This window comes from Sinohyriopsis cumingii, chromosome 18, assembly GCF_028554795.1.
Source record: "Sinohyriopsis cumingii isolate HCF-2022 chromosome 18, ASM2855479v2, whole genome shotgun sequence".
Lineage (NCBI taxonomy): Eukaryota > Metazoa > Mollusca > Bivalvia > Unionida > Unionidae > Sinohyriopsis > Sinohyriopsis cumingii.
The window spans coordinates 24,695,393-24,713,802 of record NC_142978.1 but is presented as its reverse complement, the minus strand read 5'-3'; the positions used below and the strand labels follow the sequence as shown (position 1 = coordinate 24,713,802).

The window sequence follows — 18,410 nt, the reverse complement described above, 5'->3', positions numbered from 1 at the left end:
TTACTGCTTCACTGTATATTGGGCTAAACAACCACATTATCATTCTAAAAACTTGCCCAAAAAATAATCTTCTTTTATTAACTAATCATAATTTAAATGATCTTGTTAGAGTGTTTACTCAAGTCAGATACTCATGTGTATATCACCCTTTCATTTCAGTCCAATGATGTGACTGTTGGACCTCTAATGGCATGGACTTACAAATCAACTTCCTATAAATTTCATGCTGGTGCCTTATGTAAGGTCTTTTAAGTTGGTTAGGATGACTAGTAAGCGACTACCCTATGCCAATACCACACGGCCTCTGTGAACTCCAACTGTTCAAGAGGCAATTGTCTCTGACCCTACCCCAACATAAATGTCCAAATATCAAAATTGGGGTGTCACGGGTCAGAGGAAACATATAGTTAATGAGTTACCAACTGACCTACTGTGACTCACTCCAACAAGGACAGCTCTACATTATCAATTGAAAAAGTTTGACTGATGCAGATGCCTACTATGAGTTGCACTGCTATCAAATGTTCAGTATCTTGGTGAATACAATCTGGAGAGGAAAGCTGATGTCAGAAGAGTCTATTAAGATTTTAATGCAGACTCAATTATAGGGGAAGAAATAGAGGATATTTTCTTTTCCTACGGTAATAAAATATAGATTTTGAACATATTTTTTATACAAACTTGATATTTTATGAAGTGGCAAAGCCACGATTTAAAATATAGTTTTTGGTGCCACAAGGTGAAAAATATCCAGTGTCAGTGTAGGAAAAGAAAATTTTCTTTTTATTATATAAAAATACGCACTCCAGAATCAAAGTCAACTTTATAAGACTTAACTCACTCTTCAGCAAAACACCTTCACCCCCTTTTCATAAATTCACCCAATTCATAGCCTGATAAAATAAATATACGTGACTTAAGAAAGCGGTAGGATATGATTGACCTAATCTGTTGCAATAAATTACACTTTTGCCATTTTGTAAACTATTTGACCCTATCTAAAAATAATTAAAGTCCGATTCAGTAATGCATCACTGCAGTTTTGTCATTGTTGCCAAGGAAGTAAGATGAAATAACTTCAGAGAGAAGTGAATGGCATCTGGTCAAATATCTATATTAAAGATTAATTTCCATGTCTGAAACGTAAGGAAGTGTCAATATTTTTGTATTAGCTCACAAAGTACTCGTTTTCTTGTTGCAGGTTTTAAAAAAATGCAGACACACACATGTGAAAATATATGAATGAAAATTTTGTCAATAAAATTTTTAACACCTTCGTATATAATAAAGCTAATTATTCTGAAGGAATTACTTTTGCACCATGTATATTGGTTTCAGTTCAAAACATATTTTACGAGCACGTGAATCTATGCTGAAATGTGTCCACAAATAGTTTGGTCACTACGTCACTGAAAGCAGACTTCTCTTGAGAACAGGTGTTTATAAGGGATGATAAATCCAAGAATTAGGCTAGTATTTGACGAGTGAATATAAAGCCGGGAGGGCATACGTAGGGATGCTGATCCCCTAATAAAAGAAAACTTTTCCCAACTTCCTGGCGATAACGGTTGGGAACTTGGGAAACGTATCCCCGTATATTTCTGCTCAACGAAAATACGTTTCAAAGTGTTAAATTTGGTTATAAATAGCATAAACAAAGATTTAACTTTAAGAGAAACCACACCTTGCTACTATCCTCAACAATTTGCTTTAAATCTTTTGGGCTTCTGTTTGATGACATCTTTTTTACTTTAAATTTAGTGACTTATTTTTTTCAGTGAAAGTAAATTTCGAAGTACGTAGCGTCTCCCCATAGTATCTCAACAACGCTATAAACAACCGGTGCAAGAGTAGATTTTCAGCTGTGAGAGTTATTCCATTATATTGATTTATCAAGAGATCGAGATCGAGAGATTATTTTTAACGTAGCTTTAACAATTAGAGTCATATTGCTACGAACACACCAACCGTTCTGTCGTGACCTTGCAATCGAACCCAGTAATCTTGAGTAGGGAATCCCGCATGCTAACCACTAAGATATACAAGCAAAGAACATGTAAATGGTTACAAAAAATACGCAAAAGCCTGAGCAGAAATTATGTGAACGTTTACAAATAACAAAGTCGGTTTACATAGCAAATTAGTCAAGTAATTATTCATGATGGATATATTCAATCATATTTGTTCTAACTGAACCAGGTAACCACAAATATTCGAATGCCATGAAAATGTTATAGTCATTTAACCTAACTACTGATGCTACTACTACTACGACGACGACGACGATGACGACGACATGCTTCTATTGGATATTGTGATGTCTTTGACGAGCACTATTTCTAAACCGTTTACCATTGCATTGGTAACATTTCTGTGTACCTTCATATCAAACAAGCAGATTTAAACCTCTTGATGCAAAAAATATGTTGGGGCCTAACTATTGTACTGCTGTCTTGAAAGTTTATCAAAGAATAAAAAAGAATACTCGGATAGTACAATGCAATGTTATGAGCTATACTATTTATTCTCTTAAAACATAACACATGATTCTTCCTTTAAAAAATAGTATTGTATGCAAAATAACAACACTAACAATAGTCACAAGTGCATTGAGTATATATACTCGTATTTTAACTGTTTTGTGTAATGCTGATAGAAAGCATTGAGATTTTCTTTGGTTTTTCAAGTTTAACACTGTTTTCTGGATGATACGATGCACATGTACCTTTTGGCATTATCAACAGATTCGATTATGTAAAACAGCATTATCCTGACTCACCAAAACCTATTCTCTCAATTGAGTGTGTTAGCATCGTTTTCAATGTAATCTGCAATCTGTAATTCGTCCAAGATGGTTGCTTCATCCAGACTGCCGTTTGCTGTTGACCGTCCAATCACCATTGCTTCTGAGGCCATTTTATTATTCATCTATCGATAAATAATGAAAGCTTTTTTTCTCTGTAGCTAAATTTAAGTGTAACATATTTGTATACTTTTCGCAAATTTACTTTACACCGTGGCTGAATTGTTATTCTATGAATTCAGTTCCAATTATTAAAATGCTGTTTTCTTCCAAATAGTATGTAAATGAATGTGCTAATGTGATATGGCATAGAAGGTAGTAAGTGATGTGTCAACAGCCTTTTGCTATGTCACAATACTACACAAAAGCACAGCGACAGCATGGTTGAAATATATTAGGGTTGCCGATCAACGGTGATGTAAATTTCTTTTGCAAATTGTAAAAAAATAATAATAAAATAAATATGGGTGATTAACAGTACGATTGTTCGTTAAAAATAATCAAATTAAAAAGGACTGTACATCAGTTAAATTTTTTTAATGAATGGTAACTCAAGAAATTTAAACTATAAGACATTTTGGCGTTGAACATTATAGTAACGATGTCAGCTACGTATCGTAAAATGCATCAAGGTGAACGGTTCATTGCAATAAATACACTCAGGTGGATCTTCGACTTTTAGAATGGGTTATACGAATATGACAAATTCTAATTCTTTCAATAAAATCTCGTCATTACTGATGGTTCTGCAGGAAAGAGGCCATTTGATCGCATGGAGCTTGTTACTGACGGCATCATTCCATAATGCCTGCCACTTATTAAATTAGGATGTTTGATACTAGGTTTAAAATCAGGGTATGGTATTCAAAAATCAGATGGTTGTAGAGATAGGGCTATTTTAGCAACCCGGTCTAATTTTCATTATATTTAATTCCTGTCTGGTAACCATCCGTATACTATATTGTGCGAGGTACACAGCTCGGTACGTTTGATGACAGTATTGGTCAGTAAAGGGATCTGCAGCTTCATATTGTGTAGTGACTGAAGTTCTGATAGTGAATCGGAGATGTTGATTGAGTTTGAAATATGTGTGTTTTCGATATACTTCAGTGCAAGGTCTATTGCCCTGACCTCGGATGAAAACATTGATGCTCCATCTATCAAGCGAAATTTTGTAGTGTGATTTCTATTTATAAAAGCTGCAGTAGCCTTTTCCTCGTCATTTAACCCATCAGTGTAAATTCTTTTGTAGTTCTTTAAATTCGATCAGGAGTTCCTTAAAAGAGTTATGAAAAATTAAAGGATTAGTCTCTTATTTGTTTCATCGTGTAGCTTTAAAGTACTTTCGTTATTTTAAGTCACGGGGGACTTTTGCAAATGGAGAACTTGTGGATTTTTGAAAAGCCAGTTTAATTGCATCGTCAAGATTGGAAGATATTCGAATGCCCAAAGGTAGGTATGACATTTTTTTTGTTTGGTATAACATTTTGTGTTTGTAACTGAAAACAGTCGTACAAGCGAGGTTCAAAGGGATGGAACTTAATTTGAGAGCATATTTTTTTTATATAGATAATGTAATAAATTTGGAGTATGCGCATTTGTTTATAGCTCTCCATTTTAAGGATGTCTTAAATTTATGTGATTACTTGTTTGATTATGTGAAGTTGGTGCTGGGAGTATAGTCCCCAGACCGAAATAATTAGCTAATTACTAGGAGCAAACGTCAAAGAATGAAGTGTTAGTGATTTTCCATGATGCAATGGTTTACTTTTGGTGAATTCAGGTACGAGCCACATGAGTATCCTGTTGCTAAGAAGGCCTTTTTAAAATCTAGTTATGGAAATTGATTGTTTGATTCCATGTGCAGTATTTATGATTGGAGACTGGTACATTATACAATGGAATAAACAAGATGGGACTTTCCCGCCGTCGGCAGGCGTCGTTTATTGCTGCTATAGTGGTAAATATGGTGCAAAGTTACGGAATGTGGCTTAAAAATATGATTTGACTGGCATAAGGTGGCGTAGTAAAAATAGTTCCATGTATTAGTGGTTGAGTTGAATAGCTCCACGGCGTGAAATGCTAGCAGGACGTTAAGGAAAGTTAATGAAGAGAAACCATCCAATTGTGTGGTTGACAGACAATTGGGAAGTTGTGGAATTTGCGGTCTTGTATTAATTAGAGTAAAAGTATTTAAGGATTGGACTCGTTGGACTTTCCAGTTTACAACAGTAGTTGTAACAGAAGTCTTTCGAGTCGAGGAGAATCTTATGACTCTCAGCGGGATTCGCGGCTGAGTTTGACATCGCTCGGTCAAGAATCCCCTTTGGTTGTTACAATAGTATTTCTGATTTATGTACGATGTGATATAGGGTGGCTCACCCGCTTCAGCCAAAAAGGCTTTCCCATGGGGTTGTCCTAAATTCTCTCAGAGCGGACAGTCGGTCTTTTAGGCCCATATCGTGCAGGTCATTCAGTATTCCCTACGTCCATTTTGTATCATAGGCCTTTTCAAAATCGAAGAAAGCAGCTTCTAAAGGTCCTTTCTTGATAAAAGCATCGCGAATAAAGGTTTCAAGTCAAACCAGATAATCACTGGTACTACGATCATATCAGAAGTCACTTTAGAAAGGAGATATTAAATTATTAGTATCCAAGTACCAAACACTGATATTTCGTTCCATGCCTTTACACACACACACACACACACACACACAGACACACACACCCCTCATCCTAGCAATGGACCGGTAGTTGGTAGGATTTGTCCTATACTTACCTGGTTTGGGTATTACCATAGCTTCTATCCAAATTTTTGTTATATTACCATTGACCAATAAATCATTAACAATTTCCAAACAGAGATTAGTTATGGCTCTGGTAAGTGTTTCAAAACTGGTAATTTATTTCGTCAGACCCATTGGATGTACCATGGGCCTTGTTCAAAGCTTTTCAAAGTTTCTAAAATGATAATGGTTGATTATCACCTTCTGAATTATTGGATGAATTTTAAATGCATCCTCTCCTTTTCACTTTTCAACCTTTGAAAAATTCGTTTAGGAATTGGACAATGATGAATTTTTAGAACAACTATAAGCAAGTATATTTGCTATGTCATGTTTGAAACTGACGTATTCACTTTTTAAGTTTATATGTCGGAAAGTGTTGTTCATTCCTTTGCCATTTGTTTTGCGGATCATGCCTAACACTTTCTTTACAGAGGAACGTAACTTTAAAGCATAAACATGATGCTCTTTTACACTCTTTAATCGATCGGCGAGTCGGATGATTGATAAATTTTCATAGTGCTTCTCGGCAATGTCTAATGACTTCTTTACTCTTTAGGGAATCATGGTTTTGGGGTTCTTTGAGAGTTAGGCGAAGACTTAGGAATTGATTCTTCTCCGATCTCAATTTTAAAAAATGTAAAATGTTGAATAGGATTCATTGACGTTTACAAAAGGTATCTCTGGTATAGTTTATAAGTTGTTTCAAACTTTGTCCTTTGGGCCTTTAAATTCATGTGTGGAGTTGGCTCATCCATGGTAGAGTTAATATCCTTCAGAGATATTGGGAAGCTGTCACTGTTGTGAAGGTCATCAGCGACCTTCCGATAATAACCCAAAGCAAATTGTCAGATCGATGCACGTATATGAACCCATTCCCGGACGAAAATGTCGGTGATTTTGGTGTTATATAGACACGAATCGTGTCTAGAAATGAAATCTTCTACCCTTTTGCATCTGTCACGTATGTAATTTGATCCCCCATAAAATGTCATGGGCATTGAAATTCCCAAGTTGAACAAATGGGACGTGCAGCTGTTGAATAAGGTTGTCCAATGATTGATTCCGGTCTCAAGGATCACTAACTCTGTAAGTCTTTTTAGTGCCAAAGAGAAGGATATATGCTAGATAATAGGTTTATTATAAATGAGCGATAATAATATCAAACAATTAAAAGCAAAACGATGCGATAGTAAAGGTATTATCTGAAGATTCCCGATCAACGGGGAATGTAAATGATGTGTGTCAAAGAATAATTAGATAGTTATTTAGGACGAATGACAGTACATATATGTTGGGTAAAAATACTCAAAAACATAGCACAGAAGCTATCTTTTAGAATAAATGCTTACTACCTTCGAGAAATTTAAAATGCAAGATACGTTTATTGTATCAAAAAGCTCCTTCATGTGCTGAACTTGACAGTAACGATCGCGTGTAGGTTGGAAATCGAAACAATCTATTAGAAATTGCTTTAAGGGGAACAGTTCGTTGCAGTAACGCACTCAGGTAGTTCTTCATTCTTTCGTATGTAAGGGTGGGATATGTATATATGGCCACTTCTAATCTGTGCAATGACTACCTTGTCCTTACGAATGGTTCTGTAGGAGGGGATCCATTCGCCTAAGGAGGGTTTAACCACATGGAGTTTGTTGTTTACAGCATGTTTGCATAATGTCTGCCACTTGCTAAATAAGAATATTTTGATTAATGTTTTGAAACCAGTGTATGGTATTTTATAATAAGACAGTTGCAGAGAGGGCTAATTTGTCAGTGAGGTCTTCTCTTTCATTGCTTTTGATACCAACATGACTGGGCTGCCAGGAGTATATGATATTGTGAGTGGTACAGAGATCGGTATGTTTAACGAGGGCGTTGGTCAATAAGTGGTTGTCTATTCATTTGGTAGTTGATTGATTGATTGATTGTATTTTTACGACGCACCGGCACTATTGGGTTATTTAGCGCCTTACAAAAGGGTGTATATACGATTATTTAAAAGTGATTATAAGTATGTTTATCGACCAGCAATAAAAAAAAAAACAGTTGAAAGCAAAACGATACGATGGTAAGCATAATATTTAAAGCTTCCCGATCAACGGGGAATGTAAATGGTGTATGGTAATGAAGATTTAGAATATAAAGGACGATATATGCATTGCATAAGATGCTCAAACTGATTGCATAAAAGTTCTATCTTATAATAAATGTTTACTTCTTTCAAGAATTTTAAAATACACGAGACTTATTGTATCGAAAGTTTCTTCATGTCATGCACAATGTAGTACTGATCGCGCGTAGGTTGGAGGTCGGAACACTATATCATCAAGTGCTTAACAGTGAATGGTTCATTGCAAGCAACGCACTCTGGTGGGTCTTCGCCTTTTAGCATGTAGGAGTGGGTTATATAAGTATGACCAATTCTAATTCTTGCAATGACTACCTTGTCCCTACGGATGGTTCTGAAAGAAGAATTCCATTCTCCTAGAGTTGGCTTGATTGCACGAGGTTTATTGTTCACTGCATTATTCCACGATGCCTGCGCATCTTTCTCCCAATAAGTTATGCAGGTATTCATAATGTAGAAAGAAAAGAATCTTTGTTAAACATATTTAACGATTAAAACTAAATAATCTAAAAACTATAAAAATCTGTAGTCACACACAACACTGAAGTGTAAATAAATTAAAATTCAGTTTCCTTTGGAACTAAAGCTCTCAAGGTTAAAGAAAATACTCCCTCAAACACTTTCACACTCATCAGTCACATAATCCCGTTTAGTTTTTACTTGTTAAATAAATAGAAATAACCGCAGCTACTTCAAATGTTTTCTTCAAACAGATCAAACTGATCTGAGTTCATTTCCACTGGGATCTTTCTTTTAAACCATAATCCGAAGCTTGACTTCAACACTTTCTTCGCATTGCTTGAGTGATAGAAGATCTAAATATTTAACGAAGGATAAAATGACATGATCTATATAGATCAATTCACCATGACTAATGACATGGTATATGGATACATTCTATACGACTAATGACAAGATTTATTTTTGGATTTTTAATGGAATAAAAATAAAACATGACAAAAAAGTTAACTCTCATATCCCTCAAAATTTCCAAATTGTCACAAACCTTTCAACAAAACGTCAATTTTTATGAAGGAATAAGTACTAAAAAGCTCTTTTTGTCCCAAAACTTCACAATTTTTCTCAAAAATGTTGTTGATCTAATAATACCATGGCAAAAAATGTATCCGCATTTGAAAAACTTTCATTGCAATTTTGCAATTGATTGTTTTTTTACAAATTATTTGATATGACATCATAGGCATATGCTCATGACGTCACTTTCAGCAATACAATGGCCATTGAGGTTTTTCACTTGCGGAACAAAATTAATATTTTTACAGGTACGTCTTTTACTAAAATATCGTTGTACTGTGTGAAAAACGATATTTAAATCCGTCAGCATTCATTCGTACCTTGCATCTCTAAAACAGACAAGTATTAACATCTAAGCTGACGTTCTATTACAATGAACGCATCAAATAGTTTTGACCTACCATAGTGGCTACCTGTCCACTGTAACATATATACATAGGTATTGAAATAAACATTTTGTTACTAAGTAAATGGGCATATTTACGTCTGAAAACTGAATATTTGGCCACATTCTTCCTTTTCAAAAGACCTCACAATTCACAAGCGCGTTCGAGGATATGATTTGTATTTTGACAGAAGACAATTTTTAAGATAATCTAACACGCAAATGGGTTCTCGTTTGCGCTCCTTCTTAAACAAAAATTAAATAAGTCGAATTTGAGCTCACCCCTTTTGTCACTTGCCTTATGGGACAAACAATTTAAGTACAAATCATAGAAATGCACTTTTCTCTTCTGTTGTCCCAAAAAAATTATTTGAAATTAAAATGTCGCCTGTCAACAATGTTATTATTTTTGCCGTTTTATGATTGGGTAGTTAAATATAGAAGAGGCACATGAAGGAAGTTGACCCACAGCAACAAAACAACAAAAAATGCTGCTGGTATTATTTTACTAACGGGATCTAAAAGATAATTGAATGATGACAGAAATAATAATACAGTGCATCTTTTCCTTAACATGATCACTTCAAAAACATTAATTGTTTAAATTCATTTTGTAGACTACATTCTGCTCTTGAATGAATTCACAAAGTATGATATAATAATAATGTGAATCGTATACATGCAAGCTATGAAAGGAATAAAATCATCACTGAACAAATTTAAAATGCAATACGTGTTAGTCTTATTATTTATTGTTTCCCATTTGATAAATAACTTCAATTCACAACTTCACTGCATCGTCTGCTGAAGAAACGATTGCAGTCTTCAGATGACAATAAAATGAAAAAAATATAACAAAAACAGAATGCAGAATTTATCGAAGAAATATCTATTGAAGAAAGGGCTTGTATTGCAGTGTTATGAGATTGGCTCTGCTTGTAATTCATTGACGTGTATAATTTGTTTGTTTTAAAATGAAGAACAAAGGTTTTAGGACCAAACTGATCTTACACAAAAGAACCGCACATGACACCAAGCTTTCTACATATAATACTTTGCCTTGGCAATTTTAATAAATGTTTTGCTCACGACCATGTGTGTGTGTGTTTGTGTGTGTGTTTGTGTGTGTGTGTGTGTGTGTGAGAGAGAGAGAGAGAGAGAGAGAGAGAGAGAGAAAAGGAGAGGGAGGGAGGTAATACGAATGGCCATGTCGAGACAAAATATGGTTGGGAGAGAGTCATTTAGGGTCTATCTTTCACATATTTGCCGGTATTTAGTTTCTGTGTTGTGAATGTTGTATATCAAATTCCCCATAAAACTAAAAATATATGTGCTTGTGGATTGTAATAGACTGGGTTACGGTCAACCATATCTCTATTTTTCAAATCAAATTATAAACGAACAATTCGATTGCGGGCCTCACCACCTGGAGGAAGTTCTCCTTATTCTTGAGTAAACTGTCTCTTTTAAAAAGTATCGATCTCCCATGACTCTGTGTGTGTGTGTGTGTGTGTGTGTGTGTGTGTGTGTGTGTGTTTGGCTGGGTGCGTTCATGAATATATACAAATTCTTCATAAGCAAGAACTTCATATAGTCCGAGTTTCCTCTGACCCTTCCTACCTCAGTTTAGATATTTTAACATTTATATTGGAGTCTCGTGGAAATAAATGCAATATTATATCATGATTTTGTACAAAAAATTTTGAGCCTGATTATATTAGCCACTGAATATAAAATAACTTAGGAGATAAATACCATGTATTTAAAAAATGAGATAATTTTGAGTTCTAACTAGGTGTTCAACAATAATAATTTTGATGATTATATTATGTGGGGGTGGGGGGTTAATGCGCATTTGAACAAATACATTTGCAATAATCTGTTTTATTGTATTTTTTTCCATTCCATCCATTCTGGAGACCCATTTTATATATTATATGAAATCAGTGCACGTACACTAGTCGTCTTGACAACAAATGTACCCAGACTGATAGCCTTGGTCGGTGAAGTGATAAAACTAGGTTATCTATGTTGAACGAGTGGCTCAAACATTGCATAGTTTACAGTTATTGTATTTTCTCCTCTCTCTCTCTCTCTCTCTCTCTCTCTCTCTCAACATTATCAAAAAAAATATAAATTGCCTTTTCTGGGGTGATTCTGGCAAGAATATGACACAATGCCAGCGCTAAATATACACATACGTAAAAAGCTTTAAATGAAAATGAAAATAGATGTCAGAGGTAATCAACCAAAACCTAATGGAAATATATACATTTGTACATTGTTTCAAAGCAATAGTCGATTTGTATAACCTAAGGGAAATATATACATTTGTACATTGTTTCAAAACAATAGTCGATTTGTATAAGTCTTATCTCTGACATTTAATCACGTTGTGTACAAATAAACAATTTATGCATTTTTAGGCAATATGTGTGACAGAAGCTTTATAGCCTACATATCTATAATCTACGAATATACGAACAAAAATGAAAAACACCCATAGGCAATTTGATTTTTAATTTCCTTCATTAAATGCGGTCCTAGATGACAATCAAATACAGATTTAAGGAAGAGATAGCTCCATATTTTGTCTATATAAATTTCATCTGGATCTGATAATGGGTCGAAAATGATTAATGCAGTACCTACCCCTTTCATGACCATGAAATGGCCACCAGAAATTTCACAAACTTTTTATTATCCGTGGGAATCGTTCTTATAGTACATGAAAATATTGCTTTAATTATGTGTCCTAACTTACCTAGGCCATTACAAAACAGTTTTTTTTTTTTTTAAATAATGAAGGGTATTCTTATGTTTTTAGTGTTCAAAGACTTCACATCAGTACTGTACTTTAAAGATCAATATACACATCAGCCATGATTTTATGACCATCAACGACAGTGACCATGTATAACGCATGTTAGCAGTAAGCATACATAGCGGGCATGCTTATATAATTTTACAATAAACAGACATGGTGACAATGTATATATTTGTGAGTAACAATGACAACAAATTATAAGTAAATTATGTTTCTGAGAATACTTACCTAATCACAGGAATATTAGTCTGATACCTCGTGAATCTAGCCGTACTAAAAGATGAACATTGTCGTTTCGCGTCTAATATAGATGAAGAACGATAACTCTTGTTCATTACCTGCCCTTACCGCCGCCAGGTATCGTTAGTGTTTAGCTGATCGAGGTACAAAGAAGGATGCCTGCAGGGCAGGGTGGTTGAGAAGGTTTTTAAGTAGTGTGATTAGGTAAGTATTCCCCAATCACACTATGTTAGGAGAAAAGTTAATAGGAGGGGGTGATGCTGAGCATCCGAACTCTATCTCAGGTACCTTTCTGAGGAATGATGGTTAGCTCACCATCTGAATGATAACCCATTCTCCTAATTACATAAGCAGCACAGCCTGGGATCACTTGAAGCTAATAGGTTGTGTTGATTGATTTAGTTGGGTCTGGTGGCGTCTGTGTTGCCAACGCCGGACCAACCAGCAGTAAGGTTTTCCTTTAGTACGCTATAACCCTAACGCGAGACTCGGTCATGGCATGAGGCTTCTGATCCATAATCTTCGTAAGGCGACTCTGATCTGGCGAGACGTCAAGGTACATCGAGATAAAACCCACTTCAGCCACGAAGCAAGGGCTTAAGGGGTGACATCGTGTCCCGGCTCACACTGGAAGGAAGAGGCGTTTGCAAGTGCCAAGAATTTTTGGGTACAAAGCCTGGTTGTATCAAGAGAACCACTGAACACTGATCTAAACTGAAAAGAGTATGTGTTGACAGAAAGGGCGTGCAACTCGTTTACCCTTTTGCACGCGGATGTCAAAGCTATCAGGAAACATGTCTTGTATTATAATAATTTTAGCGAAGTGTGGAATAGATACTCAAATTAAATCAAATTGGGCCATGTTAAAACTCGGAATTAGTTACATTTGGAAGAAGAGTGTGATTTTTGTCGATTGAGACCAAATTTGCTAAAAGCTCCGATATATCTTTATTATGCATATAATATGTCTGCCATGATGTCTGAATGTGTGTAATATGGAGCGCTAGCTTTTGAAGAGACTGGGGCCAAGTGTTTCTCGTCAAAGAGAGAGATGAAAAGTTGGCCAGCTGAGGGACGGAGACACTCAGAGGGACGATGATATTGGTATGGCACCAACCTTAGAAAATAAGCGCTTTCCCTCATAAGCTTCCAAGTTGGAGGGCCTTCTTGCTATCGAGATTCTCTTTACATTCGAATGTTTAAATTGTCTGTCTCGTACGGATGTCCCGATAAGAGAAGAAGATGGCCCGGGGAGGAATGAAACACCCATTGACCATGGTTACTTAGTCTGGGACTAGTGAGACAAAAGTGGGTAATTTGTGAATCCAACTAGCTTCAAAAGGTCAATCATCAAACGCACTCAAAATAGTGAAGACCGATTGATGGAGAGACCATCTCTTGTGAAAGACTTCGCCTCTTCTTGATAGAGTGATGACCATGAAAAGAAAGCAAAGCATAATTAGCAAATCTGTATATGACTGACAAACTAATACTGTAGCCAAGACTTTCTCTGATCATGAATTACATGTTACAGACGATGTACGCATAGCATATACAAAACTAGAGTCTTAGTCGACTTCCATGCTCTGACGTTTCACCATGATTAGAATACTAAGATTGAGTAGTAAAAGGAGGATCACTGTTATTAATACCTTTTGAATGTTCCATGCCAGTAGCAAACGTGCCCTTGTTAAAGTATGGCCAATACAGGCGTCAGCTAAAGGAGTACTTTCCTTATCAACCTCATTCTCAAGAGCTTTCGTAGTCATAACTGTAGCAACTGCATAAGCTGGGTATAAATCGGGGATTTAAGTTTCAATAGATCAACATTCCGATCAAGCAAGGTTTGTCAGTTAAAACTGGATTAACCACAACCGTTTCTCCATTTTGGTCATTGCCTAGTAAAACATGAATACCCTTGATGGGTAATGAATTCCCACTGTCACGAATTCTGAGACTAAGCCTTATAACAAATTTACAAAAATGTGGAGGAACATTAAGCAAGCCGCAATCTACTGCTTGATTAAGGACACTTTAACTAGAAGAAGTCTTCTTACACAAAGGCAAAGTAACTGATAATAAAAGATTCTGAGAAGCTCATGTGTCCCTTACAATTTTAACACGGATAATATTTGAAAAAATCACCAGTAGGTGATATAGAACCTTTACCTTTGTGAGTCAAGGAATATCCGCCAGCTGTATGAGCAGCATTTTCTACCGTTTCGACCTTTTGTTCATTATGGTAGGTCTTAACGTTACTCATAACGCTAATTTTGAACAGTTGCAATAATATGAGTTGTCTGAGGTTATCGTAATTTTGACCAACCTTCTTGCCTGAAAACCACTTATCAAAAAATTACTCATTTTCTCTTGCGAATTTGACATGGGTTTGTCCAGTTCTTTTCTACAATTCCTAGACAATTGCCGATATGCCTCAGGTACCAATTCAAAACCCTTGAAGACAGATTATATAACCATATACTATTCAGCACTTTGTTGCACTGACAGTAAACTACAGACTTCACGAGCCTTGCCAATGAGTGCACTTTGTAATAATAGAGTCCAGTGCTCTCTTGGCTATTTCAAATCTTGTAGGAATCATTATGACGCATTCAAACAATACAGCGATTTAAGTTTTCTGCTATATTTCTAATGTTCCCATCTTTTGGCAGCTTTACGTCATTGCTAGCGGCATCAATAAATTCCTTCATAATGATTTGGCAATCAATTCTCTGTCTGTCACTCAACATTTTCTATATTATGCCACCCCTAACATTTATTATAAACTATATTCACAATTCGGCTCTACTTTTCCTTTTTCACCAACATAAAATGAACCATATGCATACAGCAAACTGTGGAAAAAAGTAAATACTGCAAACTAACACAGTAGGCTTAGCAGCGCATGTATATCGATCATCACTCACTGTCTCTGCACAGATATTTCCTTTCCACAATCGTTGCAGACTCGTACAGAGTAGTAAGGAAGGGAATGTTTGACTTTATTCTGTACCCTATAGGGACAGCAGTAAGAGACTAACCCTCATGAGTAACAAACTTGGGTCAGGTGCGTGTTTACACAACTACAAATCTCTTGGCAGAAAAGTAAATATCATGAGCCGCGTTGGGGGATAGCTTGACATAAGGGTTGGAAGCAAGGACGAGTGACCGGGGACCCACACAATTTGAATGTGTCATATAGATTCCTAAAAGAGGCCAACACAATGTTGTACACATTGTCAGAAACAAAGGCAGAGTACACAGGTAAATTTGGCAGTGACCTTAGAAATGAATGTAAATAAACTTGGGTAGAGTTATGAAGAAAACAGAACAAAAAAGAAATAGCAGATAGCATGCATGAAAGAGTATATCCTCTAAAGTAACAGGGGATAACTCGCCCACTGAGTCTGAAGCGAGTGATGATATTGATGAGATCAGCAGCGAAGATGTTTCAGATCAGGCTAATTAGACAGGCATTGTTGGACCATAAGTATACGATTGCATCCGAACTTTCTTCTCTTCAATGGATATACGAAAAGTATTGCACCGACGCAGAAGAGGAGAGAGGCAAGCAACTGAAATAATTTTATGAGGCTGTTGCTAAAAGTGACGAAGCAAAAACGATTGAGAAAATTTTCCAAAGCTCCAAGAAAATTGATAAGTCTGTATGGTTGGGCAATGATGCAACCGTTGTCCATGGGTGGATTTCAGTGGGTCGATCCTGCGCACGTTGATTTCCGCAAGGATGTGCACGATCACAACATCCACATTGACCACGGGCACTTCTATGAAGTCGACCTGGAATATCCAGAGCATGAGGCCCACACCAATTATCCGCTGACCCAGAAGCGCTGTCAGTACCCGGGTCGTTGCTGGGGATGGTTCGTTCTTGATTTGTCAAAGCTGTTCATGTGCGAGTTTTACTACGACAAGATCAAACCGTTTTATTAGGATCGGGTCAAGATGCTGTACACCGACTCTGACTCGTTGCTGATGCACATAACCATCAACGGCGATATGTTCAAGGACGAATGCTCGTGTAAGCCGATCGAAGAGTATGTGGGACTGCGGCCAAAAATTAACTCGACTGTGGTCGAGCCCAAAAACATCAAAAGGCTAAATATGTTCCACATATGAGTGTGCAGAAAGATCTCAAACACAAACTGTACCTGGCATGTTTTCCTTGGGCCGGATATCTTGCTCGGTTTGCACTCTGGTCTGTGCACAGCAGCTGTGTTTAGAGTTTGATTAGTATAAGACTAAAGAGAAATGAATTATAAGTATGCGTAAGATTACTAAACAAACTGACTTTTTGAAATTTAAAAAAATATTCCAAATTCATTTGCATACTACTCTCCACAGAAATAATGATTCTAGCTGATTATTGCTGGACAATTCGAACATTTTTGCCATATCAATAGAATTATTTTCCTTACAACCATTGCATCATTTTGATCTCAGATTAGACGATATACTTCAATGTATCATTCTGGTAACCTTGCATTGAGACACGCACAAAGACTTATAAAAATGGTACTAACAGATTCCTCGCTTGGCGCTCATCATGAAGAGGTTAGTGTTATGACTGGTTGGCCTGGTGTCAGGATAATGTGACTGCGTGGAACATGATGCAACATGTCTGTGGCATGATGCCCCAGTGCTAGACATCACTATAAACTGCCACACTGCAGAGATCGTAGCGATATGCCTGAAACATTGCTAAAGCTACGTTAAAATCACATACACATTCAGACGCATATAAGCCATCTTTAAATTTATCACCAATGTCATCCATGGGACACGCCAAAAGAAGTCGAAATTACATCACTTAAAGATGATGATTTGCTCGGTCTTGTTCTAAAATTCAAAAACTTAGTTGATTTTTACGAGTAAATACTTGTAAACTTTCATGCTTGATTGTGAATAAGGTATGAGTCGAATGAAGGTTTTCACTGACTGGAAATATGGTTTTGACCCTTATGTTCCAATCATAAATAAGTCAATCGTAACATCAGCCCAATTTGCACGAGGTGAAAATTATGTTTTTATTTGACAGGTAATTGGTTAGCAGAAAACCGTTTATTTCGAATAAAAGAATCCTTTTCTAATGGTATGCTGATATTTTTTTTTTGTTGCTTAAAATTCTTCATACTGTTTCATTAGCTTAAGAGTTTATCGCCATTTCAAAAGACTTGGGACAAGCTGGCATTAGGTCATATATAAATATCCCCAAGCAATGCTTACTATAATATAGCCAAAACATAAAATACAAATATAGATACTGACACAAAACTACAGTATATTTATGTATTTTCTGTAATATTTGCTTTAAATGTTTGAGTATATTACATAAACACCAAATATCTGTCGGCAGACTACCAATATACCCGAAGATGACTCACATAGAAACGGTCTAGTAGCATTCGTAATTTACGAAACATTACTTCGGCTTATTGTTGTGAAAAATTATGACGCAAATCTATAAAATATAAAAGAGATTAAAAAAATACAAGAAAGAAACCTCTTCTGTCCCGGGTTAGATCACCAGCTTTGGCACGTCGAAAGTAATGTGATAACCATTCAATGATAGAGAGGTAACATTGTCCGCCCCTGAGCATTGCACCACATCAGAATATGCGATATGAAGAGTTCTTAATATCAATTGTAAGTACCTTTTTTTACAATCGATGTAAAATACAAAATTACAATTTAAAATAAAATTGACGAAAGTGGTCCATATCAATTCAAATTTATTTGATGACCCGATATTTCTGCGATGATCATTTATTATGGACATTAGATAGATTGCACGACCTCAGCAAGGCATATATGCTGCAGTTTCAACTGACTACATGAAAATTGTATACGATTTACCTTAGCAGGCATGTTTCAAAATAAGTGTCAAATTTTTACAGTGACATTTATTATATATCAAAAACATATCGGCTGGTCACGTACTAACTTCATATTCACCTGCACGTGAATGCTCTTTAGTCAGATTAATGTTGAACTATGAACACGATCGGCTGTGTATCTCTGGTAAGTAGCATTTTCTGAAAAGTTTGTAATTTTATCCTTTTTTCTCATATATAAATTTCCTACTGTTTATGATCAAGTTACATGTTTATGCAATTCAATGTATTAACAGAAACTATTTTCTTGACTGTAATTGGAAGGTTTTAAATTGTTGTTTCTTTTCGTTTTGT

General features: G+C 36.0%; 1 protein-coding gene across 1 annotated transcript in view; it reads right to left on the bottom strand.

The window, feature by feature from the left end:
• Window positions 1–1,813, bottom strand: part of LOC149776241 (coiled-coil domain-containing protein 89-like) — a 33,996-nt gene extending 32,183 nt beyond the window's left edge. Inside the window, exon 1 of the mRNA XM_089942645.1 lies at window positions 1,685–1,813. Coding sequence (XP_089798771.1) covers window positions 1,685–1,741 — 57 coding nt within the window. The 5' untranslated portion in view covers window positions 1,742–1,813. The remainder of the gene's footprint in view (window positions 1–1,684) is intronic.
• Between the last annotated feature and the right edge of the window lie 16,597 nt (window positions 1,814–18,410).